At 42.8% G+C, this 17,906-nt stretch overlaps 1 protein-coding gene across 2 annotated transcripts in view; it reads left to right on the top strand.

Moving 5' to 3' along the window:
* PCP4 (Purkinje cell protein 4) overlaps window positions 1-17,906 on the top strand; it is a 61,503-nt gene that overhangs the window by 24,797 nt on the left and 18,800 nt on the right. For both annotated transcript variants that reach the window (XM_032276838.1, XM_032276837.1), the window contains exon 2: window positions 6,459-6,510. In XM_032276838.1, coding sequence (XP_032132729.1) covers window positions 6,459-6,510 — 52 coding nt within the window. The remainder of the gene's footprint in view (window positions 1-6,458; window positions 6,511-17,906) is intronic.

The raw sequence follows: 17,906 nt of genomic DNA, 5'->3' as shown, positions 1-17,906 counted from the left end.
CCACCCACAGGTGTGAGCCACCGTGCCCAGCCAAAATTTTAATATTTTGTTCATCATAACTTTTTGCAGTACTTTTTTATTTTTAAAAATATTGCATTAACATATGAGTTATGCTCATACGCTACTGATTACTGAGTTTCTTGGAGTCCTCTTAAATTTTGCTTGCCTTACCCAGTGGTGGCTATTTCAAGACCACTGTGATTTTGTAATAGATTTCACAAGGAAGAATAGTAGACAGAGAAGTAATTGAGTTTTTGTCTTCAAAGGAAATGGTTTGTGGGTCTGTTAGCGACGTTCAGGATGCCAGCACCTTTTCTATTTAAGCCCTGAACTGAAAACCTAGGTATTAATGATGTTGCACTGCTCCTAACTGTAGCATAGATATGGTCAGATGTATCTTTATGTCCATTCTAAGTACATAGAGAAATGGATCCAAGGCCAGCTATTCACCTGGAACTTGGTGTGGTCCATCCAACTAGCAGGGTATTGAATATGAAGGGATTGTTTGCGGTTTTGCAACTTAGTGTGAAAAAAAGTTACCCAGCCATGTATATGTGCTGAGTCAGACACCTGTCATGTGTCACTTTAGGCCTTCTCGGAGGACCCGCGTGGGTGGCTGGCTCAGCGTGGGCTCTGCAGACTTCAGGCAGGTGCACAGTAGCAGCATGTCATCTCCTGCCCACATCAATCACCTCCACCTCCACCTCTTGCCTTGGGGCTTCCTCATCAACCCAGGCAGACGCCAGTTGCAAGACCTTGCAAGGTCCAGATGCATCGGAAAGTGGTGCTCCACAGAGCACCACTTGGATCAGTGAGAGACGGCGGCTTGTGGATAACTTGTTAGCCATCTCCCTAGAGGTTCTGTCTTCAGATACAGTTCACACAGCTCTTGGGGCCACAGGCCAGATCAGCATTTAGGGTTTTGTGTTTTAAGACCTTTTTTAAATTTTTGTGGGTACATAGTAGATTTATATATTTATAGGGTACATGAGACATTTTGATACAGGCATGCAATGTGAAATAAATACATCATGAAGAATGGGGTATCCTTCCTCTCAAGCATGTATCCTTTGAGTTACAAACAATTCAATTACACTCTTTAAATTGTTTTAAAATGTACAGTTAAATTATTATTGCCTATAGTCACCCTGTTGTGCTATCAAATATTAGGTCTTATTTATTCTTTGACTGTTTTTTGTACCTATTAACCATCCGCACCTCCCCTATTCAGCCATAAAAAGAGTGAGATCTTGTCATTTGCAACAACATGGATGGAACTGGAGATTATTATGTTAAGTGAAATAAGCCACGTACAGAAAGACAAACATTGCATATTCTTACTCGTCAGGTCTAAAAATCAAAACAATTGAACTTGTGGACATAGGGCGTAGAAGGATGGTTATCTTCCGAGGCTGGGAGAATCAGCATTTGGCTCTACCTCTCAATGGCCAGTCTGATGAAAAATCCTGGTAGCAGCTCCCTCTGCACTTCGCGCCTTCCCGTCCTCTCTCTTTCGCTCCTGGCACTGCCCTCTTTAATAAAGCCATCGCATAACAAGCATCTGCCTCATGCTCTGTTTTCTGGGAAACCCAGACTAAGATATATATATCCTTCACGACTTTCCTGCAGACCCTGGTGCAACAGGACTGTCAGGAAAATGTACCTCAAAAATGACACCGTTAAACGCCTCTCCTGCCTTTTTATGGATATTGGGCATGTATGAGATTATCAGAGGAAACATTTAAAGAGGCACAAGGATCTTCATATACCCATTTGTTATTTAGGTTCCCTTTAATTGGGGTTTTATTAAATTCGGAAATGCTCTACTTTTATTCTTGAACACTGCCAAGAATGGAAACCTGGCTTTCTGAGACCATGTGAGTTGTTTGGCACATGTTTAAGAACCCAGAGCATTTCACCGGCCTCCCTGGGTCCTCCTGTGACTCCTCCACAGAGCCCCAGTACATGTACCACCTGCCTGGCGCAGGGCCAAGGATGAAGTCTGTGATTTTGAATTATTGTATTGAGGCTTAGATGGGTATATAGCATGGTGAAATATATATAAATACACACACATACACAGCAATATATATATAAACAATATACACAAATAAATATGTGGCAATGGTGAAATAAGGACAATATTGAAGGAAGTCATTGTGAGGAAAATGTGTTTTGTGTTTTGTGTTTGAAAGGGCCAAGTGGTGTTACTATTTGTGATCACGAAGGTCAATCTGAGTGGAATACACTGTCCCACAGAGGGACACCTGTCTTTTGTGGAGGTCTCTGGGATAACAACAGGGACGTTGCTCTAACATGTTTAAAGAGGGAGGGCCAAGGTCCCTGATACGGTTAGACACAGAGCTGGCTTGAGCACCAGAGATGCTGATTTCAGGCAGTTGAAGGAAGAAAGGGCTGTTCTTCTTCTAGACTCTTGGGTGAGCATCCAGGAAGATGCCATGTCTGCATGCGGACAAGATGTTGAGGAGGGTTTGAAACAGGAGCATTTTATGAAAGAGACGTCATTAGGGTGTCAGGCTGGAGATGATCAGGAGAAGAATGAGAAAATCTGAGTTGAGTATTGTGATATAGTCTGCAAGACTCACGGTGGCATTCTCCTGGGAGTGAAATTATTAGGAGATCTAATGGCTCTGCTTTTGCTGTGGTTGAAGTTGATGCTGTCTTTTTCCTCTACCACCATCCCCTTCCCCAGAAGAAACGATAAGTGAAATCCCACGTGTATCAACCCCTGATGTTCTTAGCAGTCATAATTGACTCACTCTCTAGATCTCTCGGAAAACATCAAAGGCAGTATCTGCTGACAAGTTCTTCAGATATCGGAATGCCACATTCATGAAGTTCTCAGATACTCTAGTGCTTAGTTCTCTAGGTAATTCCGATAGCACGTTTTCTACACCAGCATTAAATTGGTCATAGCAGCTATGCATATTTGGTTAGGGAGAACTTGGCCTGCCTTCTGCGCACGCTAACGTATTAAATTATACTGATATCTAAACTGAGTGACACAGTGATGGTATTCATAATACCATTAAATCATTTCTGAAATTCCTGAGGAAGAGCTCAGAACTCCAGAATCTCATATCAGGGTTTGCTCTGAAGCTAATTTATTGTGCACTTTTTCTTGAACACTTGATTTTATTTATTAGTTCAATGATAATAAATGATACTTTTGAACTATAACTACTTCTGTTCAGTGGGCAACATATGTTCTTAGGATGATGAACTTGTAGGTGGAGCGATTTAGAACAGAGAGAAGAGATTATGTCTTCTCCTATTTGGGGATGAGAGTGGGGTGGAGAGAAAAGGAAGCCTCTTCCCCAGGATGTTAACCTCTATCACCTCACGAAAAAGAATCTTTTCCCTAGTGGTTGCTTAGAAAATGACCTGCCTTCATCTGTCTGTTCATTTGATCATCCACCCATCTACCCATCCATCTGCCCATTTATCTACTCATTCATTTGCCCATCCATGTATCCATCCATCCAACCACCCATTCATCCACTTATCCATTCATCTATCCGTCCATCCAACCCTCTGCTCTTTATATTACTAAAGCCTAGCTCTGGGTGCTTATGTTATTTAAGCATTAACAAAGATCTGATAGCATTTCTGAAATCGAGCCCTTGGCTGTTGTTTGACTCTGCTTCTTCCTATAAGCCAAGTGTTCTCAAAACTCCAGCCTGTGGTGCTAATGAAGTCACATTCACTTTCACATTATCTTCTATTTTTTATTTTATTTTTATTTTATTTTTTTGAGACAGAGTCTCGTTTCATTACTGCCAGGCTGGAGTGCAGTGGTGCGATCTCAGCTCACTGCAACCTCCGCCTCCTGGGTTCAGGCAATTCTCCTGCCTCAGACTCCTGAGTAGCGGGAATTACAGGCACGCGCCACCATGCCCAGCTAATTTTTTGTATTTTTAGTAGAGACGGGGTTTCACCATGTTGGCCAGGATGGTCTCTATCTCTTGACCTCATGATCCGCCCTCCTCGGCCTCCCAAAGTGCTGGGATTACAGGCGTGAGCCACCACACCCGCACATTCACTTTCAAACTCAAGTCTCCCTGCCTCTTGACTCCCCACATGCTGACGGGGCCCTCAGGAGAGATGCTGCACACAGTACTGAGAGATGCTTACGTACAGTGGCTAAAAGGGAGAGGGCTCCACAGCCAGCATGTCGGGGGCTGAATTCTGGCTCTGCCTCCTCCCCATGGTGTGAACTTGAGCAAGCTTTTATCTGTGCCTCAGGATATAATTGGTAAAGTAAGGCTGATGAGGACACTGAGGGCATCTAATCCATCAGGGATGCTGTCGTTGAACTCAATAAGTCGATGATACTTGAGGCCCCTTGAAGCCTGTCCCCAGCAGCATGAGCCACGATTACCTGACATACAGTCTGGCATACTCTCTCCACTGTGAGTTCAGTGAAACTGCACCTGCCTGGCATTGTAAAGACCAGATCCTGGGAACAGGGAGCTCTTGGAGAATTCCCCCTCTGCCCTCAGGCCTCCATTGAAAGTATCAAAAGATCTCAAAGAATTTTGAAATGAGATACTTTCAATAACAAGTTCTTTTTTGTTGGGATCATTTTCTGATGTGAGACACCTTCTCTTATGACATAAATCAGCTTCATTGTGCCTCCATTAAATACAACCTGACACACACAAAAAACCCTGTCTTAGAAATCCCGAAAAAAATGACTCCTTGTTTTCTCTGTGCACATTTCATTTTAGTTCTCCTGTGGTTTCTAAAAAGTGTTCTTTTATGGAACATGTTATTCATGACATTTGAAAGGCATCCATGTTTAAGGCATTTAAAAACAGTGGAGTTGAGTGTGCCCCTATTTTGCACTTGCCTTCCATGTAATTTGATTTTATTCTACTCTAAAACACTGTTCTTTTATACTGTGCATTTTTCTTTTATGTGAGCCATCTATGAATTATGCAGGGAAAGATACTGGATTTGAATGCCAGAGTTTAATCACCTGAGGCGGCTGTTGCATCTCGGATTTGGTCCAGCTCAATAGTAGTCAGATTTCCACCCAGTGCAGCAAACGTACCAGCCATGTGTTTAAAAAGAGGAGGCATCAACATAAGGACAGACAAAAAGAAGCAGGCATTTTTACTTGTAGATCTCCTATATTTAAGAAATAGTTTACCCGGTTTAAATCATTTCACACTGACTCAGATAGAGGGCGAATGATATTCATAATAAATGGGAAGCTTTGCTTTGCTTTTTTCTTGGATTATCATCTGCATAAGGCAACAAGCATATGTAAGGATGGTTCACTTTGTTAATATCAATCTTGATTATTCACCCTATTAATTTACACTTCTCAGACTCTGAAAGCAAAGGTTTCCCAGATGATCCATTTACCATTAATTAAGGGTTGATGAATGACCTGAGAATTTCTCATGACCATGTTGAATGCCAAGGGGAACTAATTGTTATTTTAATGATATTGTTTTTAGGCTGAAGACCTGACCCAGATATGCATTTTGAGGGTACTGTTATCCTTTAGTCACCTATGATCGTTTTTCCCCTTGTTTAGTGCTCTGCTGTTCAGACAGTGGTGTCACAGTAGCAATTCCTGAGGGCAAGGAAGTCCAGGCTCCAGCCTTGACTCTACCACTCATTAGCTGCATGATCTGGGCCAAGTCATGCTCCCTACCTCCCTCATTTTCTTCACCTGAAAGTTAGAGACTTTATCAGCTTTTCAGTCCCTTTCAACTCAAAGCATATTTTTTGATAACAACCAAAAAATGAGATTGACAAAATGTTCCTCTCTCCATCAACTAGAATCATGTTAAGCTTTGAGGAAACACCCCTTCTGTTTACACATGTGGGGCATTTCATGCAGCTCCCCAGACCTCACACCCAGAGAATCTTGCCCAAAGAGTCAAGTCTAACCTTAAAAGACTTCATACTTCTAGTTAACCTGGTAAAATGAAAATGCACAGGACAGGCATAAACAATGACAGAAAAAAATAGTTTATAAGTAGGAGGAAACGTAAGAGTTTCTTAGCTGATTAAAATTTATTTAAAAAGAAGACATTGGACATGGTAACACTAATGAAAATACAGCAGCCTCATGACCGTCATTAACAAAAGTGACAATGCTGATCTTGTAGCTGATATAGACCCTTGGCTGTTACCTTCATATTTTCAGTAAAGTTATCCTTGATCTCCCTCCTGGTTTCTCTTGTTACTGGTGAACTGCACTCCTAGAGTAGTGGACGTGGATGAGGCGGTCAGTCTGTGCATCTTCAGCACATCCTTGCTTGGTGGATTCATTCCTAGTCTCACTAGCACCACGCTTTAGCCAACTGAGCTAAAGTAACATAGAATTTGATATAATGTTTGCAACGATAAAAGAGACAAAAGTAATCCTGAGTATATCTGATAACAATTTCTTTTTTCTTTTCTTTTTATGCCTTTAGCGACAAGGTGCTGGGGCAACCAATGGAAAAGAAAAGACATCTGGTGAAAACGGTAAGAGGACATGAATAGTCCAACTTCTTTCTCTTTTGCCATCTGCAGCCCTGGGTACGCAGCAGGTGCGGACCATGCTTTCCATCCCAATCAGCTTACTATATGTGTCTGTGCGTCAGCGTACAGTGGATTTTAGCAATTCACAGTGAGCACTGAGGTCTGGTCTCACAAGGAAAACTGAGCTAGCTAAATGCCATCATAAGAAGTTTCCCTCCCATCAGAGGACTCCCATTTTAGGCAACATGATAATTGCAATGCAAATATAGTTCTCTGCTTTCTTCATTAGGGTGGGTGAGAATCATCCAAGTTGTTGTGAGGATAAAATGAGATCAAATGAGATAAGTGATTTGAAAACTGTGAAGTACTCAACTACTGAAACGATGTTTTAAAACTTGCGTCAGCCCTCCGGAGCACACAGAACGCACTGACAGTCCAACGGAAGGTGCTGAGTCAGTGTCACTGCAGGGATTCACTGGCAAATATGAATGATAGCAGTGACAGACACATTGCATCCCGCCTCTCCATAGGCCCGTCTCAACCATGACCCTAAATTGTAGGAATGATCATCATATTTTTACAGATCAGGAAACTGAGGCTTGGCATTGGGGTGAGTGAGATGTAGCTAGAAATGGGAAGTCCATGGATCCTGTAAGAAATGGAGCCAGTTGGAACCCCAGGTCCCTAGCTTTAGTGGTTAACATAAGAACAAGCATAATGAAAAATACCCAGTGGTATGCATGCAGGGCCAAGGTATAGTTCCGGCGAAGTGAGAATCTGGGTGTTCCTTCTTTCTGGTAACTCAAAACGAACTCTCCTTTTATGGAAAATGACTCTTACTTCCAACTGGATAAAATTGATGCTAGTGTCTACCAATCAAATTGTGGATAATGCCAATCCCAAATACCACCTGTCGTAATTCCCTGGGGCCTGACAACCCCTTTGGAGCTTCTGTGGTGAGTCTGAGCTGAGCAAGACTCTAATATAAGAATGCAGCTTGCCAACGTGCCCACCCATTTAGGGCTGTCCTGGAGGGCAGGGTGAGTGCAGCGTGCTCTGGCTTATGGGGTCGTCATATCAGTAAGTAGAGAGGTGGGTGCTCCACAATGTCCTAATTGGAGCTACGTGGCTGGGAGAAAAAGGAAACAAGGTTTTCCATGAGGCTGATGGCTCTTCTTTTGCTGCCCAGGGCTTTTCCTCTCTCCTGTCTGTGAGTTGGGGTGGGTGTGGGGGGTACTGGCAAGGAAGGCAGAAAGCAGAGGAGGGAGCACAGGAAGGGGCTTAAAACGGAGGAGCAACATTGTAGCTGCCTATGTGAGGAAGGACCCACTGTCTGCCACAGAGGAGCATAGGGTGCTGTGAGCCTCCACTGATTTTCCTGGGTCATACGTTCATAGCTGTCTATTCATGCAAGTTCCTTTCCAGTGAACCCCACAACCTTAAAAGTACAGTTTCACAGTCAAAAGTCTTCTCAGAGATTCTCTATTGTAGTGATTCTCAACATTTTTGTTCTCGCAACTCCTTTTCATTCTAAAGAACTCTTGAGGATCTGAAAGAACTTGGGTTTATGTTGGTGATATCTATTGATGTTTGCCATGCTGGAACCCTACTGACTTCCCTAGGGATGGCACTGAAGAAAAGACCTGGAGCTAGTGAATGAGACACAGGATTGATTTAGGGAGGGGAGTTATCTACAGGGCAGGCTGGTGGGCTGGATAAAAGAACCACAACTCCTTGTAACAAGCACGCAGTTTACACAGCGTTCTCACTTAGCAACCTACATTCATTCCAAAACAAAGCTCTCCCATCCCCTGTGTGGCCTGCATTCCATGGGATGGGCTGGGAATTCAGATGTCCCTCATAGATAAGGAATGAATATCTGGGTTGGCTGCTCCCAGATTCCCTAGCTCGGAACTTGAACTCTAAGCACGCATTTTTCTTAGACCATAGGGTCATTCTCAGGGTATGCTTAAGTCAGGCTATTGATGTCAGTTGTACCTACCATACGCTGTCTGCTACATTAGAAATTAAAATGGAGAAAATTTTAAACTAAATAAATTTCTTATTAATTTATTAAAAATAAACTAATAAATCTACATGTTAATGTAAGTAACATTTTAAAAAATGAAAAGCAATTATATTTTCCAAAATGGAAAAGGACATTTAGTAAGAAGTGGCAGTTTTACATTTCTGCAAATCTCTTTAAAGTCTGGCTTGACAGAGGACAGCTGGATTTTCATGTTGGCTTTCTGCATTCAATCTGTTATGTCACGTGATGTGTAGCGTATGGAAAATTCTACTGTTCACTTGTGGGAGTATGAGATTTAAAAAAGCAAATAATATCCTTTAAGATCAAACTCTACCTTTTGTAGTAATAATATCTTTTATAAGACCAAAAACGTTTTTGATCTTTTGGGCTCCCTTAAAGGATGTAGGCACCCCCCAGGGTACCTGGTTCACACTTTAGGAACTACTGCTCAGTGTGAGTCTCATGTCATGCCTTGAGAAACCTGAAGACCAGGTCCGTGGTGCCGAAGCCAGGACGAGGTCTTACATGCTCGGTGTCTCTGCTCCTTGGCTTTATGTTGGCATCATATTGGTCCTTCAAAGCATGCTGATGTGCTCAGTGCTTTGCACCAAAGGGAGTTACCAGCTATAACAAGTGATGCCACTTTCTGCCATTCAAAGACATGAAATTTCTTTTAGCTGAAAACTGGTCCACACCAGTGGAAACTGAGTGAGTTTTTAATAGAGGTATAAAAATTAATTGAATGGAAAAATTCCAGATGCAATGAATAAGGCTTTTCATTAGACAATTCTAGATATTAAATGATAGTCACTTTTGGGTAGAAAAGGGAATTTGAGATTATTTTACAGTTATGGAATAATGGCAATGTATAAGTCTAAATTATTATTAACATGCTATACTTTAATTTCAGCTAAAATGGCTTATATATGATATTTGTACCTGATACTTTATTATACTATAAAGTCTGTGCTTTTGCCTCTAAAAAGGAGGAAAGACAAAAGCTGGAACAGCCCAAGAAAGATGCGGGTAAAAACTTCTAGAAGTAATCTAAAAAACATTTCCCTAAAGAATTGAAGTTACTTAATTTTTTTATTTTAAATTCCTGATATGAGAAGATCATCTTGGAATTTCTGTTTTAACCTAATATTACATTCCACTGAAATTCAAATGATTTTCCTCTGTCATTGCAGGTGTCTAGAGAGCTCTATTATGTTAATGTATATTTTCTATTAATATCAAGTGAAGCTGTCTACATGTCTTGAGGGAGCAAGGACCCTTGAGAATTAAAATATGAAGTATTAAAAAACCCATCAAAATGTTATCAGATTTGGATAGTAACACTTAATAATAAAAGGGACATTCTCAAATGATATTAGTTGTCTATACAAGTCAGGGTGTTCTTAATCCAAATATTGTAAATGTAGTTGAGGTCTCCATTTAACATATAAAGCAATAAAGACTGTGGGAGCAAACTACGGGTGCTTTGAAATTATTTGGATCGCAAAAGACCCAAGTCAGGTACATTAAAACTTCGGAAGGTATTTAGATTCCTGGCCTTTCCTGCAATTTCATTACATGGAATATTATCTTGAGAGCACCGTTTCCTGGGAATCAGATTTATCATAATTTCAAGATTTATTTTTGTTGTTATTGTCATCATGGTATTTATTGATGTGAAATACGACCTACTGCATACTCTCCAGAATGTTCCAAAATCCTCCTCATTTTCCCAGGATGTTAACCTCTTACACACACTCCAGCAAACCTGATGTTTCTTCTAGAACTGGATTTTGTGATATTATCTGCAGTAGTCAGACACGTTTTTCAGAAATGTTAGGGTTAAAATTTCTTTTAATGCAGAAAATAAATATTTCAAGGCTTGGAGGTTCAGAGATTTTTCATTCCTGTGTGAGCAAAGTGCCTTCATCATTTGATTAGTCAAGACACAGATTTCATTTGTTTCTGGAAATAACTTTCTACTTGAAAGAAACTACAGCTCATAGCTTGTTATAAATCTTTTTGTCTCATTTAAATGGCTAAATTAAATTCAAGCATGTTTATAAATACAGACACAATGATCTGAATCTAGATTATTCACCACAAATTAGTAATTTGAACACAACCAAAAGGTTTTTGGGGGCAGCTATAACATTGCTGGGTTTCTTGATTCACACCTTGATATTGGTTGTCCAGAGAGACTCCAAGAGTTAATTTTTTTCATTGACACACAAAAGCAGAAAAATACTGGAAGGAGAGTGGCTGCTGGGAGCCTTCCAATCTGAAAAAGAGATTTATGAATAATAAACCTCGTGATGGGGCTTACTTTTAGAGTTTGGAGGCTTACCCAAGCTAAATTGAATTTCTAAAACTGGAATGGATTTCTCTTGACTTAGTGAGCTATGATGCATTTGTTTCCAAAAGGCTCTGTTTCTGCAGCAGAAGGTGTATGAACACACCTGATTTTAAGAAAAGAATCTCCTCACATCCAGGCTGTAGGTAAATGCTACAAAGGAAAGTATTATTCTGAACTACCTGTGAGACTCACTGCAGTTGTGTTTCTTTGAGTGTGAGTATCCTTGCACAAGCTCAGGCTCCATGCCTGCATACATGAGCCCCTTCTTTGGGAGAGAGATTGTGGCCTGAGAAGTTTCTAGTAGGTGTGGAGATATTCTAGGGGTACTTAAGACTTACTTTGATTTGATATGATATGATTGCCAAGAATAAATAAAATGAAATGTTAACATACTGAATACTTTCCTCTCACTGTTTTAAATAAATCCCAAACCCTAAAAGTTCAAGTTTATCTCACCTTTGGATTTTGAGGAAATACACATGTACACACAGGGTCACTTACTTATTTTTCTGCTCTTAAGTAGGTAGAGAGAGAGGTCCCAAGAAGGACTTGCATTTATAGGCAGACAGATATACATGCTGGCTGAACTTGCTCCTGGGATGGAAGACGAGAGGAAGAAATCCATTCTAGAAAGGCTACAGAGGGAACGCACCCTGCCTCTGCCTATGGCAATGATGCAGCTCTGCTCTGCTTCAGATGCGGGTTGTGGTCAGATCAGAGTCTGAGGATGAATCTGGGTACATGGCAGACAGAGCAGCCTGCAATTTGGAGTTTTGCTGTTCCTGTGGACCAGCGGATGCAAGTGTCTGGAATCCAGGGGGAGGTAAAGCTTGAATTCACACGAGGGTGTAAGAGGCCAATTCTGCACAAATCTCAATAGTCTACACAGAAACTTAGCAAGCCAAAATGAGCCTCTCTGAAAAGGAAGAGAGACAACTTTGAGCATCCAGCTGCAATATGTGTCAGAAAAGTGCTGTTTACAACTTTCACAGGCAGCACTGGCTGTGAAAAAAACACTTCCCTAAAGTCATCAGTCTCTAAGGTGTGCCGCTTGTCCCAGGCCAGAAAGTTCTCAATCTGTTTCCTGCTAGGCCAAGGAAACCCTGAGCTGCCGAAAGCTCTGAATCCACCACGCTGAGAGATTGCTATGAATACCAGAGGCACATGGGTGGTGGCACCTTCAAGGTAAAAAATCAAACAGCTCTGGTTTCCATCTGGGGTTTCTCGGCCCTTTGTCTCCTTCTTTTTCCATATTTCTTCAAATATGGGGAAAAAATCTAAACAAAAGTGGCTGACGCTCAAGAGAGGGGGTCCTTTGTACATTTGGCTCCAAACACTCTCAAGAGTCTCTATTCCATAAGGAAGAAATGGACACACAAAGCTGCTTCTGATATTGGTCCAGATGGGGAAAGACAGACATTGGAATTTCTTAATAAGGCAGGCATTTAAGCCATCAGAGTCTCCAGACAAACCAGTCAATTGGTGATATTGCTCAACGGTGAGCTGATTGCGCCTGAAGGTTACGTTAGGGATTAGGGCTGAGAGGGAATTTATTAACATCTATCTCAGTTAGAAGAGTGACTTTTGTTTGTTTTGCCCTTCAGAGTGAGCATTATGATAACCTCATTGAGCAAGGAACCTTGGGTAAATACAGTGCTTCTGATCAGTCTAGGGTGGGAAAGTGCTGGAAGCCTTGTGGACAGAATCGGAGATTCCTCCCACCCCTACATCTGTATAGATTTGCATAGTTAAACAAATGCTCCCCCATGCTGTCTTCCCTTTGATTTCACCACAACCTTGCAGGTGGGGTGGGAGAAGATCTCAGGCAAAGTTCCTGGTGAACTGGGGATTTTTCCCAAGGTCACATAAATAAGAGGAGGAAAATTTTAGTCATCTGACCCACAGTCCTAACGCACCGGGTTGTCTCCATTCACACTTTCTCCTGGCTTCCCTCTTGACCAGGGTCTTGTTTGTAAATGGGCATCTTGGGTGGGCTGTGTTCTAAGCCCCTGGAACAGAATAAGTTTAACGGGCTTACATCTCAGCCAAGCCAGAAACTATTGTCTCCATAGTACCATGATCTCGTTAATTTATTTAACTAGCATCTGGCAAATCGGGGTGATCTCAATAACAGGGATAGCCGTGATAATTTTCAAAATTAAAACATCGAAGCAATGTGCTCATTTATAGCCTTTTCATACTTCACCTCCTCCTTCCTCACCCTTTCTTTCTCTCTCTTTTCCTTCCCTTCCTTTCCTTCTTTCTTTTCCTTCCCGCCCCCCTTCCTTCCTTCCTCTCCTTCTTCCCCTCCTCCTTCTTCCCATTCCTTCCCCCTTTCCTCCCCTTCCTTCCCTCCCTCCATCCTTTCTTCCTACCTTTTACCCTTTTCTTCTTTTTTCTTGTTGAGATGGTGCATTGGATAGCTTTAGACCAGCTGAAATAGAATTTTATTCCACATCACACAGAGAAAGCCTTTATACCTTGGTGAAAAAGTGAAGGTAGAAACTATTCTAAATGAATTGCCCTTAAAGATCTTCTTCAAGATCTTGCCCATGACATAGCTCGAACCAGAAAAACGTCAATCCTTCTAGCCTTTGGAATCCTGCCCCAAACAGGAGTCATTCCAGGTTTCAGGTTCTGCTTGTCAATTACTTGTATGGAAATAATATTTCTCACACGCTTGAAAACATTTTTGCTCTTTTAAGTAGGAGCAAAATATTATTATTTTGCTCATAATATTATTTATAGAATTAATTTGCACAGCATGCAGTTTTTCAGAAGCAAAACCCAACCTAAATTTCAGGCTGGGCCAAATGATAAGATAGTTTAAATTTGTAGGTTTCATATTAGTTAGGTACATCTGGGATTACAAAAGCATGGAGAAATGCTAATATTCCTCCTTGGAAAAGAATGCTGTCAGTAGATGGAGTGGGCCAAAATGTCCTCAGAGAGTCTATCTCCCTTTCGGGATACATCTGTTCTCCCCTCCACATTAGGCAGGGAAGAGCAGCTCTTACAGCCCTGGACGTGTCTTCAGGATATCCTCAGAGCAACCATAGAACATACTTCCGAACCTGGGGCAGAAGTCCCCTGGGACACACAAGAACGCTCTCTAGCAGCCAAACTAGAACATAGCTTCGGGAACTCCCGAAGAGGAGAAACCAGAATTCCAGGGAGAGCTATCTGGAGAAGCAGCCACACAGGGGCTTCAGCCTTCTGTTGAAAGGCACAGCTAAGCTGTGGCAACTTCCCAGAGACTAGTACGATTGCTAGAATTAAAAACGAAGTGCCCAGGGCAATGCCTTATGCCTGTAATCCCAGCACTTTAGGAGGCTGAGGTGGGTGGATCATCTGAATTCAGAAGTGTGAGACCAGCCTGGCCAACATGGTGAAACCCCTTCTCTACTAAAAAATTCAAAAGTTATCTGGGTGTGATGGCAGGCGCCTGTAATCCCAGCTACCTGGGAAGCTGAGGCAGGAGAATCACTTGAACCTGGGAGGCAGAGATTGAGGTAAGCAGAGATCACACCACTGCACTCCAGCTTGGGAAACAGTGAGACTGTCTCAAAAAACAACTACCCTTTGGACTTTCCCAACCAAAGCTACAGAGCAACAGTTAGGTAGAGCAGGAAAAGAGTGGAGAGTGAATCCGAGGAGCAGGAAACGTAGTGTTCCATTGTACCAAGTGCCTTTTTCCGGTTCTTGCCAAGGCAATTCCCTCCCTGGCCTTCAGGCCAGGTCACCCTGCTTCCCTCTCTGTCCCCACTAATTAAAAAAATGTAGCTTATTATACGATGAGTGATTGCAGCTTCCCAAAGACAAAGTGGGGATGATTTTTGTATACAAATTCTGGATTGACTTCAGAAAAAAAAAGAAAAGCAAGAAGAGTGGCTTGTTGAAACCATGCCTTCATTTGAGCTGTGTAGTGTCATTGGCTGGCTTCGTATTTCTGAAGGAAGGAGAACGGTCAGATCTCTTTTTTAAGGAGGACATGTTTGACATTGCGGGAGTGATGAGGCTGTCCCTGTGAAGGTTAATGTGTGTTCTCCACATTCAGTGTCAGCCCCTCGTACTTCCTCAGGTGTCATTAAGGGGACAAGGAGGTGGCCAAAGAGGAGACACAACAGGAAGGGGGGGTGAGGACGGATACAGAGCCATGCACACCTCCACCCAGTCCTAACGGAAGGCCCCACCAGATGCCAGGCCAACTGGGAAATGGGGAGGGGACTGAGCAGGCACGGTTCTCCCCAGTAAGCTGAGGTTTGTCAGAGCAGGAGGGAGGAGGAGATTAGCTTCCAGCCACACACCCACAGACTGCGGGCCTCCCGAAAACTGCTTTCTCAAAAGCTCAGTGGGTGTCCCAGGCTCTGCTCCCACTGGGTGGAGTCTCTGGATGACTCCCCAGCTGCTTTGGCCCACAGGAACGGTGGGGAGAAGAGTGGGCGGGTCCACTCCTCCAGGTGCTCTATGGGAGGCTGGAGTAGCGGCTTCCGTGCCTGGGGCTGTAGGTGTGAGTCGGGGATGGGAGGCAGCACTGAGGTCTCAGAGGAGCAGCTAAACTTTGCCTCCACCCCCATGGAGAGGCATCAAGGAGCCAATCGGCTTTCATTTAGGTCCCTGTTGGATTTCTTGGCTTCATAACCTTGAATTAAACTTCAGATTCGTGACTGCTGGATCAGCCGCTTAAAAATATGAGAAATGACCATCTCCTTATTTGACTTACACATATTTCCTTTTAAGTTCCTCCCTCTCCTTCCCGACACAACCAGGGGAATTGCTCTTTTCTGCACCACAGTGAAGAAATGAGAATCGGGGTCCCTGGAATGTCAAGTACATTCCGAATGTTCAAGGAAGAAGAATAGTAAGTCCTGTGGGATCATTGAATTTAAAATGCAACGGTGTGGAGACTTCGCTACTTCCAGCATGAATTTGAAAAAGTACTTATTATAGTTATTATACTGATGATTTCTTGCAGATACTGTGGCGTATTGATCTGTTCTTTCACTGTTGCGTTTTCCTTGGGCAGATCCTGTATCTGCTCAGGCTGAGCACACCCTTTTCTTAGACTGTTGGGGCTGTTCTGTTTTTCTGTCATGTTATTTCCTCATTCTCATCATGAGCAAGAAGCCAAATTATTTGCATATCACTAGGTTTAATTTTAAAGTTATATTTGCTTTGAAAGTTACCCCCTGCTCCTATTCACTAAGAAGGAGATGCTTCTTATTCACCTGCTGGGGTCCCCTTGTGTTCTGGTCATGGTCTTTCTGTTCTGGCTGCTACTTCCTTTTTTCCTCTTGGGATGTGGACTGGTGTAGAACAGTGATCAGCAGAAATATGTATCGATTGGATAGAGCCAGATATGGCTGGGGGTGTGGGGAGGAGGAACTGGGAGGTCAGCAACGTGGCCTCCATCACAATGTTTATGAAAACTCTCCCTTCAGGAATGTTTGGTTACACCAAGGGGATGCTTGCTGCTGTTTTTGCGCTTGGCAAGTGACTTCTTCAATATCTAAGGGATGTTCTTCCCTCTCTACTGTTCTACCTTTCCACACCCTGAAAACAATTGGAAATTGAATTGTACTCTAGCGTTCATTTAGAAAGCAAAGTGTCCTTGAGTGTCAGAGAGATGCTTCAGTGGCCAGGCACTGATGTGAGTGAAGCAATCCTCACTTCAGACTCTGGCTGTAACCAGTTCACCAAATCCAAGTGCAACAGACCTGGCTCTGTGTAGGAGGGCAGACCTCGCTTCCCGCGGCAGCATCACGGACGGTGCTAGTCACCGTGGGGCCACGGTCCTCCTCGTCCCCAACCTTTCTCACATGTCGACTTTCGATATTTCAATGCAAACATAAACCTTTTGGCGGTTTGGATGGATGTGTACTTACCAAAATCCGATTTCCCATCAGTCCATTAAAAAAAAAAGTGTTTTTATAGTGAGCTTTGAAAATGGGCCAGGCAATGAGAAATGGTCCATGCAGATGGTTGGTCGTACATTATAATGCATTTGCTGGTTGGGGAAAGTGCTTTGAATGTTCTTCCCAAGTAGCTCTGAGCTCAGTAATTGTTTCGTAGAACTTTCAGAAGAAGATAATGTTCAACATCCAGTTTTTTTCTGGGGTTCTAAATGGATTAGCTAGCACCAGGCTGCCTCCTCGCCAGGAGCTGGGCATTTTTGCTGGCTGCTTTTAGGGTCTTCCTCACCCTTTAGCCACTTCCCTGGATGCAGTGCCCTGGGCTGCTTGCCCCGAAAGCCTGGCCAGTAAGCCACACCTGACTCTTGGTTTGCTCACGAAGGGTGGGGCTTGGGTGAGTTCCCAGTTTGTTCTGTCCCTGCCATTCTGTGCTTTACTCATTTGTTCCTGGTTCACCTGCAGTGAGTCATTTTATCTCTTTGGGTTGCAGCACTGTACGATGATATTGTTTTCAGGCCCTTGTCAAATTCCAACTCTTTATGACTCTGTGGCTGTCTTTTTCCTGGGACAGTGTAGGACATTTGACTTCTTTTGATTTTATTTTCTATAAGCATCAAGGGGATATTGCCTATGAGTCCACAGGAGAAATACGATGATTTTTCTTGGTGGAGTCAGTGGAGGGGACAGTAAGGGCAAAGGATGGAATCTGAATAGGATTCTCACCGGCTGTGAACACAGGATAAGGAGCAGTTATTTTTGTTGAAATAACTATTTCAGTAAAAATGGGAAAATTTAACCTTTTCTCAAGAAAAACTGCATTTCCAACTATCTGACTGTAAAAGGGGAAAACAGGGTTTATTTTCCTGGAACTTTCTGTAGAGTGTGTCCAGTTTTGCAAGGAGGCTGGCACCCCAGTGACTGGCCCCCAGGTGAGCACAGGTGTAGACAACAGTGTTCCACATGACACAGAAACATGAGAGAAGTGGGTGCCTCCCTCTGGCAGCAATTGGCACACATGAAATTAAAGTGTGACTGCGATCTTTCAGGCAGAAGGTAGTCAATGTTCTTTAGAACTTTCATAACCTTTTCACCTGTGGGCCTTGTC

This window comes from Sapajus apella, unplaced genomic scaffold, assembly GCF_009761245.1.
Source record: "Sapajus apella isolate SASKATOON/1434 unplaced genomic scaffold, GSC_monkey_1.0 scaffold8, whole genome shotgun sequence".
NCBI lineage: Eukaryota > Metazoa > Chordata > Mammalia > Primates > Cebidae > Sapajus > Sapajus apella.
Note: the sequence above shows the minus strand (reverse complement) of the source record. Positions and strands in the feature narration are given on the sequence as shown.